The following is a 13,037-nucleotide window of genomic DNA, read 5'->3' as shown; positions in this document are numbered from 1 at the left end:
ACAACAACAACGACAACACCAAAATTTAAGTGAAAGAAGTTCAAAATTAAAGGCAAGGAGTTCGAGAGAGGAGAAAATTAGATATGAGTAAGGGCAAAATCTGAAAAGCACACAGATAAAATTTCTATTCTAAGACTAAAGATTGTCATCTAAGGAAATATGGAAAGGCTCAAGTTTGAGAAAGAAATTCAAGCCACGGTACTTTCATTCTTTAGTGAAAGCTCCCCCCAAGATTCATACAATGATGAATGACTAAAACAGGCAAAGATTTTGAGAAGTTAACTAGATGTGCATATGGGGAGCAGAAGAAGAAGAATGGTCTACAGAAAGAGATAAAAGGAAGAAGACATCTAAACTACAAGTCTGAATATGGAGAAGTGAAAACAGAGAATGAGGGCAAAGGGAAATTCATGCAGAAGACAAAGTATAAGCTAAAAATAGAATCCTTAGAGTTGGGAGTTAAGTAATACAGGTTTGAGAAAATATAGTATAAACTATTCTGGGTAAAAGTAATTCAATATTAACCTCTTTGTATCTTCATGCTTTAGAAGACTGTATTATATACACATTTCTTTATTTTACTTCACACTTCAATTCTTTTATACCTTGGTCATTTGGCTATACTTCTCTTGACTATACTCAGCTACTATTATTATTTAATTTTACTTATTTAAGTTACTCAAATAATTTAAATTATTTAACTATTTATTTATTTATTTTGAGACTAACAACGTAATTTGACATGATTTTCTAAAAGCCACAGTTCAACAGATAAGAAATTATCTGCTATTTCCCCTTACTATTTCTAGTGTTATTCAACACTGGGACTACAACATTTTTAAATAATGTTTTATTAAGTAATCTACACTGATTCCTACATGCTTTCCTTAGGTAAAAACTAAAATTGGTAATAAATTTTATAAATTTTATTGCCTACAGATCTCAAGAGATTTTGCCAATTCTTAGTTTCCTGGAATTTAGAAATATAAACTGGACATTTTTCTATCCACAAGAGCTAAGTATCACTTATTAAAGCTACATTTAATAATTTAAATATAGCTCTCTACAAATGATTTCTTAAAAATCATCAGTATCAGAACTGACTGATATGTGAAGGATTTCAGAATTAACTCTTCATGAGAAAAAAATTATTTTTCCCCTATCATATCATAATTCTAAGATACATAATTTTACTTATAGCCAGTCACAATTCTAAGATACATAATTTTATAACTTATTCCACATATATTTATTAAGTACTTGCTATGTCCTATCTCATAGCCAATTTTCTTTTCTATAATAGTCTAAGCTCATGGAATTTCAATTTTGCTTTAAGGAACTTTTGAAAAACAGATTTGGAAGATGCTAATTTGAGAGCTTACCCTCATTTATAACGATAATTCTATGGGGAAAAAATTACTTGGGAAAGCACTGCATCAGCTTGGAGAATTCAGGACTATCTATTATATTTGCATTAGCTATTTAACTTATTTTAAGGAAGAAACAAGCAGTATCAAGAATTAGTTTTCCCATTCTACCTCCCCTTCCCTACCCAACTCTTGACTTCAGTAATGATGACTGATGACTCCCAGATATATGAAAATAAAGAAACTGAGCAACTGGATCATGTCTCCACCGTGGAACTCCAAGAGACTTTCACTCTATGTCCTGGATGTCATGGATCTTTATATGAAGTACATAGATTGGGCAATTGTAATTCAAAACTTTACCCCCGCCCCCAATATATTCTATTAATACATAAGGAGTTACTGAGGAAAGAAACTGCTTGAATATTCTAGGCCATTAGCTATTACTAAATAACACATCAAATGCCTCAGAAGATCAGGATTGCACTGAATCTGCAAATCACTTTGAGTAGTATGAACTTTTAACATGAACTTTCCAGGCCATGAACAAAGGATGTCTTTCTATTTATTTGTGTTGTTTGATTTATCATTAATGTTTTATAGTTTTTCATATACAATCTTTTACCTCCTTTAGTTTATTCCTAGGTATTTTATCTTTTGGGGGGTACTATAAAAAAAGCTACTTTCCTAATTTCCCTTTCAAATTAGTGTAGTACATAGAAGTGCAACTGATTTTTGTATATTGATTTTATATCATGCAACTTTCCTGTATTTATTTATTAGTACTAAGACTTTCTTTATGGACACTTCAGGGTTTCAAGATCCCATTGTCTGAGAATACGGTCAATTTTACTTCTTCCTTTCCAAATTGGATTTATTTCCTTCCTTCAAACCACCCTCCCTCCCTTTCTTTCTACCCTCCTTCTCCTCCTTCTTCCCTTCTTTCCTTCTTCTCCCCTCCACTCTTTCTCATACCTATATAGCTAGGATTCCTAATACTATCTTGACTAGACATAAGGAAAATGGACATCCTTGCCTTATTCCTGATTTTAAAGGAAAAGCTTAATTAATGTTAGCTATGTGATTTTCATATATGGCCTTTATTATATTGAGGTATTTTCTTCTATTTCTAGTTTATTGCAAGTTTTTATTATGAAAGAGTGGTGAATTTTGACAATTGCCTTTCCTATATCTATTGAAACAATCATGTGACTTTTATCCTTTACTCTGTGAATATAGTATATCTTATTAATTGATTTTGCATACCAGTGGGATTTCCTACTTAGCTGTGGTATATGATCCTTTAATATATTGCTGGATTTGGTGTGCTAGTATTTTGTTTAGGATTTCTGCACCTATATTCATAAAGAATATTGGCCTATTGTTTTCCTTTTTTGTGGCATCTTTGTCTGGCTTTGGTATCAGGGTAATGCTGGTCTCATAAAGGGAGTTTTGAAGTGTTTCCTCCTCTTCTAATTTTTAGAAGAGTTTGAGAAAATTGTCCTTAATTCTTCTTTAAATGTTTGGTAGAACTTATCAGTGAAGTAAATAATCAAACCAATCTTGAGAAAGTAGTATAAAGCTGGAGGTGTCACATAGCCTGACTTGAAAATCTATTGCCAAACTACAATACTCTAAATGATATTGCACTAGAATAAAGAAAGACATATAGAACATACAAAGGAATATTTTTTAAGCCTTAAAAAAAGAAGGAAATTCTGCAATGTATAACATGGAGGATATTATCTTAAGGAAATAAGCTAGTTACAGAAAGACATACACTGTATGATTTCACTTATATATAGGGTATCAAATTCATAGACCTGAAGAATGAAATAGTGGGGAGGAGAAAATGAAGAGTTACTAATCAACAGGTATAAATTACAGTAAAGCAAGATGAATATGCACTAGAGATCTGCTGTACAATACTGTTTCTATAAGGCAACAATAGTGTATTGTACACTTAAAAATTAGGAGAGATTTCATGTTGTGTTCTTACCCCCAAAAAATAACATGAAAATAAACTTTTAAAAATTAAAGCCTTAATTTTCAAATGCATACTACAAGGACACAGCCACATCAATGTTTATAGCAACACAATTCACAATAGCTAAACTGTGGAACCAACCTAGATGCCCCTCAGTTGATGAATGGATTAAAAAATGTGGCATATATACACAATAGAATATTACTCAACAATAAAAGATAATAAGATCATGGCATTTACAGGTAAATGGATGGCATTGGAGAAAATAATGTTAAGTGAAGTTAGCCAATCCAAAAAAAACAAATGCCGAATGTTTTCTCTACTAATGTTTTCCATACTAATCAGGGTTTTTTCCTGAAACTTTCACACAGATTGCTCACACTAATGTGTCAGCTATCCAGGACAGTGACCAGTATAATTTCACCTTCCAGTTCTTTGAAAATTCCAGAATGGTGGTCACACCTTGGGCATTTCTATATATGGATCTTGTAGTTTTGATCTGAGCTTTGTGACTTTATTTTTGAGTTCTGAAAACCAGGTGGGGTAAACAAATCACAACAGATTTAAAGAAGGATAATAAAAAGTAAATATCCCTTGTTCTTTAATATCAATTACATTAAAAAATTTAGATCTCTACAAGCTAGCATGTTATAAACTCATGAAAAATCACCTTTTTCCTGAGAAAGCTTTTCCTCTTGGCGTTGGTGGTGAGGTTTATAAGGTGCTGCCCCCTGACTGAGTCCTTCAGCCACAAAACCATCAAGAAAAGATAAGGAAGCATCTACCTACATAAAAATTTAGTAAAAATTAGGAATTACAAAATGTACTCTAAACAGTATATTGACATAAATAATTTTAGCACATATATCCTAAAAATATTTAAGCTAAAAACAGAAGCTTTAATTCTAAAAATGCTACCCAATTCTCTCACTTTCTGAAATATATCATCAGATCACCTAGCTATGAATCAACTTAAAACATTTGCAGTTATTATCAATTTTACTGCATAGCAGAATGTTTTTGAATATCTAATATGTATAATATCAACTGCTATGATTAAGACAAAGGAAGACAGAGTTTCAAACCTTCAGAGGATCTATAACCTATAAGAAGAGACAGACATACCTGGTATGAGTTAGAGTAACTGCCAGGGACTAAAATCAATGGTGTTGGCAGAGCTTTCTGTATCCTCCAGGGGAGAATCCATTCCTTGTCTCTCTGAGTTTTTCTCTAGACTGCCTGTGTTCCTTGGCTTGAGGCCACATCATTCCAATATTTGCTTCTATTACTACTTTGCTTTCTCTAACCCTTGTGATTATATTACAGCATGACTACCTCGATAACCTTCCTGTCACAAAATACTTAATTTTACAACATTCACAACATTTTAACAATTAAGGTAAGACATATAGTTTCCTAGGATTAAAACATGAACATCATTGGGGGCCTTTAATCAGTCTCCCCATAGTGAAGAAATTATAAAGATGACCAAAGTGAAGGTAAAGGGATGAGAAAAAGAGATAGCAGAAATAACCACTGGTTTGCTTCTCCTGACTTAAAACTTAATGTACAAGTGGCACCTCACACTCTGAATTTGGAAAGGTTTAGTTTCACTGAAATTCTTCAGAGATGGGGGTGTGTCATCATTGTTATCTTTTATTGGGGGAAAAGAAAAGTGTAGCTACACATAATGAAATACTATGGATAGCATATTCATTCATCATTTAATGAGAGTATCTAGAATGCCTAATAAATGCTAAAGAAAGCCCTTTGTTTTTCAGATGCTATGGAAAAACATTGAAAATGTTCAAAATTAAAATGACATAAAAACCTGAGTCAAAATTAGTGGGAATATTAGTGAGGATAGGCATATCCTCTTCTCTTTCTCAATTATATGACAGCTAATGCACCAAAACTTAACAAATCTGGCTTCCTTTTAGAAATTTTCTGCTTTACACCAATCTGAAGGAAGGGATAATATGAATTAAGAAGGTGAACAGTGACTGACAACTAGAGATTGAAAGGTGTGGCAGGTCAAAGTAGATGAGAAAAGTAAAGGTGATCAGGTTCCAAAGCAGTATTTAGATAGGAAATGAACAAAATGAAATTAAGAATCACTTTTTCTTTTTTTTTTAATAATCTCAAAGAAAAGAGCATGACTAAAATGACCTATAGAATTTCAAAGGAGATAAAAATAAAGGAAATTCATGAAATATTATATATTAAAAGAGACTGTCACAGGATATAAATATTTTTACTACCATTCTTCAGAAGAGATACTCTTTTCTTCCTGACAATTTAGAATCTACACTAAATGGAAGTTCTCAAATTCTCTCCCCTACTAATGTGAGAAAACTACAACGTTCATTCTGAATACTGAAGAAAATTATATTTTGATATATTCCATATATATATATATATATATATATATATATATATATATATATATATCACAAATGCAAGAATTACTGTTTAGACAACACAATTTTTAAAAGATCAAACACAGATGTCTTACCACCATTTCTTCACAACTCTTATCAACTGGAAACAAACTCTTCATAAGTTCTATATTTTCATGCAAATATTTTAATTCAAATGCATGCTGTCTCATACAAGTATCCAAAGATATGGTAAATTCCTGGATTAACCTCTCAACTAGATTAGAAGAATGTGCTTGGGGTGTCAACTTGGTCACAGCAGCAAACAGCCAGGCTTTTGTTTCTGAAGAAATGGAGTCATTCATAAGTAACTTGTAAAGCCTAGTTATAACATCCTCTGGCTTTTCCTTTTCTAAGAGGTAGGAATACTCGCCTAACACCTATGGATAAAACAAAGATTACATACACAGATACCAAGTTATACAGTAATACACATGCAGAAACCTAAAACAAAGTGAATTTAATCTAGATTAAACATACTTTCATGGTGAAAGAATTACTAAGGAAACCATTGTAGTTTTTCGGTTCAAAATTATACCAAGAATTATATGCTCAATACAAAAGAACTGAACTCAATACAAAAATATTTTCCACATCCTTGTCATTAACAATATATAAGCAAGATACTTTTGCAACTTGATTTTCTTCTGAACTTTCAGAGTTAGTTGCCAGTTTCTACAAGCACTTTCCTATAAGAATTTAAATCAGTGGTTCTTACATACTAATATGCTTGAGAGTCACCTGAGATATTTCATAAAATACAGGTTCCTAGTCTATCCTCAGATATTCTAATTTAGAATGGCTGTGGTGAGGATCAAGGGTATATATTCGGACAAGTATTGGCAATTTTGATATAGATGGTCCACAGAACAGACTTTAAGGAACACTGACATATGTTACATATCCTTTTTCTTTTCTTACATCTAACTTACTCAGGTGACACTGTTATATGAACCATAAAATGATAATTCAGGGAATAAAAGATCTTTCCTAAGTGATATTTTGGAACTTTTTGTTTTGGGTACCAGGGATTGAACCCAGGGGCACCTTTACTACTGAACCATATCCCCATCCCTTTTTATTTTATTTTAAGACAGGTTCTCATTAAGTTGCTTAGTGCCTCACTAAATTGCTGAGGCTGGCTTTGAACTTGCAATACTCAGCCTCAGCCACTCAAGCCACTGGGATTATAGGCATGGGCCACTGTGCTTAGTTCTTCAAATTTCTAAAGAAAAATTAACAGCAATTCTACACATTTTATACACCTTAATACCAAAACCAAATAGAATACCAAAAAAGAATATAGAAAACAACAGACTAATCTACCTCATAAATATAGATACAAAAATTCTAATAAGCTCAAGGAATCTATAATTTAAAAAACTGCTAGAACACTAAATGTGTGCAACCAAAAGATCAAAATATGAAAAATCTGTATATATCAGCAACAAACACATGGAAACCAAAATTTAAAATATCATACATTTAAAAGTGCTCTAAAGAAAATGAACCAAGTATAGAAACATGTATAGGAATTACATGGTATAAGAAGAAATTAGACAATCTAAATAAAGTGACATGCTATGTTCATGGAGAAAAAAAAATTAATGATCACCAAATATACCCATTAATTCAAGAAGGATTATCAGTAAAATAAATAATATCCATTATTCTGTATAATTAATCTCATTCTTAAGAAATTCATATAGAATTTTTTAGAAGTAAACTGTCATGCTATCTGCAATTCAATTTTTTTAATTTTTTTATTTGTTCTTTTTAGTTGTACATGACAGTAGAATGACATATCATACATACATGGAGTATAACTTCCCATTTTTGTGGTTGTACATGATGTGGAGTTACACTGGTCATGTATTTATATATGAACATAGGAAAGTTATGTCTAATTCATTCTACTATCTTTCCTATTCCCATTCCCCCTACCTTCTCCCCACTGCCCCCTGTCCAATCTGGTGAACCTCCATCCCCTCTCCCCACATTGTGAGTCAGCATACACACATCAGAGAGAACATTTGACCTTTAGTTTTTGGGGACTGGCTTATGTCACTTAGAATGATAGTCTCTAGTTCCATTTACTAGCAAATGCCATAATTTTATTCTTCTTTATGGCTAATATTCCATTGTGTATATGTACCATAGTTCCTTTATCCATTCATCTGTTGAAGGGTATCTAGGTTGGTTCCATAGCCTAGCTATTGTGAATCAAGCAACACTGATGTGGCCACATCACTATAATATGCTGATTTTAAGTCTTTGGGTATATACCAAGGAGTAGGATAACTGAGTCAAATGGTGGTTCCATTCCAATTTGTCTAAGGTATCTCTATACTGCTTTCCAGAGTAGTTGCACCAATTTACATTCCCACCTGCAACGTATAAGTGTACCTTTTCCCTCACATTCTTACCCCATTGTTACTTGTACTCTTGATACCTGCCATTCTGACTGAAGTGAGATAAAATCTCACTGTAATTTTAATTTGCATTTCTCTAATGCAATTCAATTTTAAATGGCTCAGTAAACACACTGTATATAGGCAGACTGACCTAGATATAAAAATAGATGCAGATGTAGTAAAGCAAATATAGTTAAGGATGTTAACCGGGAAGCTAAATTTCAACTTTCCCACAGATGAGAAAATAAACTATGAGATTATAAATCTGTGGGTATTTTTTTAAATTTTATTTTATTGGTTCTTCTTAGTAATACATGACAGTAGAATAAAGAAAGAAAGAATGACTTTACACCATTCGCCAGTAAATGGATGGATATGGAGAATATCATGCTAAGCGAAATAAGGCAATCCCAAAAAACCAAAGATTGAATAAATCTATTTTTATAAACCACTAAATTTGTTGTAACATTGTTATATAGTTACAGAAAGCTAATATATAAAAGTTATGTAAGTATTCACATATTCAAAAAACATACTGTTTACATAAAAAACATACTGTAAACACAGATATCTCAACAACCACCCATATTCAGAAGACCAGACAAGTAAGATGGCAGAGAGAAAGAAGAGATAAATAAATAATTAACTGATAGATGGTAACTTGAGAAAGAAAAAGATATCTGAAGCAATTAGCTGAGTAGAACTGAATTATTTCTGGGGGAAAATATAGTAATATTTGGTTTTTATAAAATTTTATTATATAATGTAAATTGCTCACCCAACTCATAACTTGAAGAAATCTCTGTGGATAAAATGCATTTTCCATATCTAGTAAAGTAAGATAAGACTGAACTGCATAAAGCCTCAATTGCTGATCTTCTGTTTCATCATCAAAACCTACAAAGAAATTGATATACCATTTTAATTTCCACTAAATTCCCTAATGACTCTGTAATGAAAAACATTTAATTTTAAAATCTTTACCAACCTTCTGCTAGCAGTCTCAGGAAGTTATTGGGAATATCAGGATGCATTACATCTCCTCCCACTGAAAACACAGCATTCATTGTTTGAATAAACCATGCATTATCAGGAGCATATGTGTCCACAGTGTTAAGAACAAGTACACTTTCAAACTGAAATTATCTTTCTGTAGCAATCTTTTTTACCAGAAACAAAAACAAACAAACAAACAAAAGACCAGTTTATCTTTAACCTCTGCTATAAATGTTCTATGTCCCAACTTTTATGTAAAATGTCTGCTCAATAAAGTCTATTTAATAAACTGCATTTATTTTATCTAGCACTAGGCTTACACATAATAGATACTCAATAAGTAAATGAAAGAAATGAACTAGCTAATAGGAACAAATAAATAAAGGAAAGTCATGCACACTTCAGAGAGGTTAAATGTTGTGAAGTGTCTACTTGAATAATTTATTTAACTTCTTTTCTAATATGTTCCTCATCAGTTCTAAAATTCTATCATTCTGCTGCTGGCCAGTGCTATATCATTGTCTGGATTAAATTACACTTAAACAACTTCCAAGATAATTTAATTAGCATTATTCATTCTTTCTGTCTTAGAATAACAGACATCTTTAAAAGAATGCAATATCCTCATGACTTACAAAGTTCCTCTGACTTTTAAAAAAGGATTGGAGAAAGGGATTCAGTTTCATTTTGTTGCATATGGATTTCCAGTTTTCCCAGCACCATTTGTTGAAGATGCTATCCTTCCTCCATTGCATGCTTTTAGCACCTTTATCAAATATAAGATAGTTGTAATTTTGTGGATTGGTCTCTGTGTCCTCTATTATGTACCATTGGTCCACCCGCCATGCACAAAAGTTAACTCAAAATGGATCAAAGAGCTTGATATCAAATCAGAGACTCTGCGTCTGATAGAAGAAAAAGTTGGCTCCAATCTACATACTGTGGGGTCAGGCTCCAAACTCCTTAATAGGACACCCATAGCACAAGAGTTAATAACAAGAATCAACAAATGGGACTTACTCAAACTAAAAAGTTTTTTCTCAGCAAGAGAAACAATAAGAGAGGTAAATAGGGAGCCTACATCCTGGGAACAAATTTTTACTCCTCACACTTCAGATAGAGCCCTAATATCCAGAGTATACAAAGAACTCAAAAAATTAAACAATAAGAAAACAAATAACCCAATCAACAAATGGGCCAAGGACCTGAACAGACACTTCTCAGAGGAGGACATACAATCAATCAACAAGTACAAGAAAAAATGCTCACCATCTCTAGCAGTCAGAGAAATGCAAATCAAAACCACCCTAAGATACCATCTCACTCCAGTAAGATTGGCAGCCATTAGGAAGTCAAACAACAACAAGTGCTGGCAAGGATGTGGGGAAAAGGGTACACTTGTACATTGCTGGTGGGACTGCAAATTGGTGCAGCCAATTTGGAAAGCAGTATGGAGATTCCTTGGAAAGCTGGGAATGGAACCACCTTTGACCCAGCTATTCCCCTTCTCAGACTATTCCCTAAAAACCTTAAAAGAGCATACTATAGGGATACTGCCACATCGATGTTCACAGCAGCACAATTCACAATAGCAAGACTGTGGAACCAACCTAGATGCCCTTCAATAGATGAATGGATAAAAAAAATGTGGCATTTATACACAATGGAGTATTACTCTGCACTAAAAAATGACAAAATCATGGAATTTGCAGGGAAATGGATGGCATTAGAGCAGATTATGCTAAGTGAAGCTAGCCAATCCCTAAAAAACAAATGCCAAATGTCTTCTTTGATATAAGGAGAACAACTAAGAACAGAGCAGGGAGGAAGAGCATGAGAAGAAGATTAACATTAAACAGGGATGAGAGGTGGGAGGGAAAGGGAGAGAGAAGGGAAATTGCATGGAAATGGAAGGAGACCCTCATTGTTATACAAAATTACATATAAGAGGAAGTGAGGGGAAAGGGAAAAAAACAAGGGGGAGAAATGAATTACAGTAGATGGGGTAGAGAGAGAAGATGGGAGGGGAGGGGAGAAGAGGGGGGATAGTAGAGGATAGGAAAGGCAGAAGAACACATCAGACACTAGTATGGCAGTATGTAAAACAGTGGATGTGTAACCGATGTGATTCTGCAATCTGTATACGGGGTAAAAATGGGAGTTCATAACCCACTTGAATCAAATGTATGAAATATGATATGTCAAGAACTATGTAATGTTTTGAACAACCAATAATAAAAATTAAAAATAAAAAAATAAGTTAAAAAAAATAAAAAAGGATTGGAAAAAAAAAGTAAATTATGAGTGGAGTTTTCAACTACTTTATTGTGACAATTCCCAATGTAAATAGTATCACAAAAATGCATTTTAGAATCCTGTCCCTCCGCTTTATCCTCCCCTACCCCAAAACAAGAACTTTTACTTAGAAAAAGAAGCTCAGTAGAAAGTCAAAGATAAGAAGAGACTGAATGATAAATCATCATGAGAGAAAGAGAGAAAATGAGAAGAGACAGAAGAAAGAAAAAGAAAAACAAGGGAAAAGAGAGAGAAAGAACAAACATACAAATGAATGAATAAACGAGGTAGTGGCTCCTATGTTTTCCTGCTCAAAATACTAACCAACTGAATAAAAGAAACCAGGGAAAAAGCCATCCTCCAAGAAGTCTACATAAATTCCTATCTTTGACAATGACAGACTTAAGCATCAAGAATGCAAGTTATTGGTGGGTCTCTGACCTCAACTTGCAAAAATCATATGTATACCGATCATTTTAAAGTTACTGCATAACTAAAGGTATTTTATGACTCCTGATCCAAACAAAGGATATTTCTCAGCCAGCTCAGCTATTTTGCCAACCAAATTGACAATGATATACTCTTCTTTGCTCTGATGTAAATATTCAAGCATCTTCTGGACAATAACTGTTACATTCTGTGCATTTGTAATTCTGTAAAGAAGCTCCAGAGTCTATTTAAGGAAGAGAAATAAAAACAATATTATAAAACTATGCATGATAACATTAATAAACATAATATTTTTTATTAAATAGCTGATTATTCCACTTTTATGTAGATCTACTATTGACAGTTAACAGATGATCAAGAAATACAAATTTTAACTAAAAAAAAAGCAAGTAAAAATTAGCTGGATGTGGTGGCACATGCCTCAACTCCCAACTACTTGGAAGGCTGAGGCTGAGTTGCATATTTGAGGTCAGCCTGGGCAACTTAGCAAGAGCTTGTCTCAAAAATCAAATAATAAAAGAGGGATGGGGAACAGGGGGATGCAACTCAGTGAGTGTGTTTGCCTAGCTCGCATAAGGTCCTAGCTCAATTCCCAGTACTACCAAAAAAAAAAAAAAAGTAAAATTATATTGTCAAAAAGTAAACTGTGATCAATCTCAAAATGTAAATATTTTCTATTGGGATAATCGAGATATGACATTTCTATGATAGAATATGCAAAAACTAAAAAGGTTTAAAATATATTTTCTAAAAATGTAACAGCTCTTAAATATTAAATGTACATTATTTATGTCTATGGTTGTATGGGTAGGCACACATGTATCTATAGAGTGTGTGTGTGTGTGTGTGTGTGTGTGTGTGTTTATAAATTCAGTGTCACAAACTATTCAGCACTACTCAAACAACAAAAAACAGCACTTAAATGATTTGGCAGTTGAGGGCAAATGGTCTCTAATGGATAGACAAAGACTGATAGTTCAACTGGTTTAAATGTAGCAAGGCTTACATTCAGAATCTCAAATATCAAGGAAGAATTTTTTATTTTATTGGTGGGATTCATTATGGTGCATTAATATATGTTCAGAGGAAA

At 32.9% G+C, this 13,037-nt stretch overlaps 1 protein-coding gene across 2 annotated transcripts in view; it reads right to left on the bottom strand.

Annotated features, from left to right (window-relative positions):
• Nucleotides 1–13,037, bottom strand: part of Ap4e1 (adaptor related protein complex 4 subunit epsilon 1) — a 63,760-nt gene that overhangs the window by 19,439 nt on the left and 31,284 nt on the right. For both annotated transcript variants that reach the window (XM_076850781.2, XM_076850782.2), the window contains exons 11-15: nucleotides 12,031–12,170; nucleotides 9,195–9,307; nucleotides 8,985–9,103; nucleotides 5,870–6,172; nucleotides 4,025–4,139 (exon numbers count right to left, since the gene is read on the bottom strand). In XM_076850781.2, coding sequence (XP_076706896.2) covers nucleotides 4,025–4,139; nucleotides 5,870–6,172; nucleotides 8,985–9,103; nucleotides 9,195–9,307; nucleotides 12,031–12,170 — 790 coding nt within the window. The remainder of the gene's footprint in view (nucleotides 1–4,024; nucleotides 4,140–5,869; nucleotides 6,173–8,984; nucleotides 9,104–9,194; nucleotides 9,308–12,030; nucleotides 12,171–13,037) is intronic.

Source organism: Callospermophilus lateralis, chromosome 3 (genome assembly GCF_048772815.1).
Source record: "Callospermophilus lateralis isolate mCalLat2 chromosome 3, mCalLat2.hap1, whole genome shotgun sequence".
In the NCBI taxonomy this organism is placed as follows: Eukaryota; Metazoa; Chordata; class Mammalia; order Rodentia; family Sciuridae; genus Callospermophilus; species Callospermophilus lateralis.
This window is presented reverse-complemented; position numbering and strand designations above follow the sequence as displayed.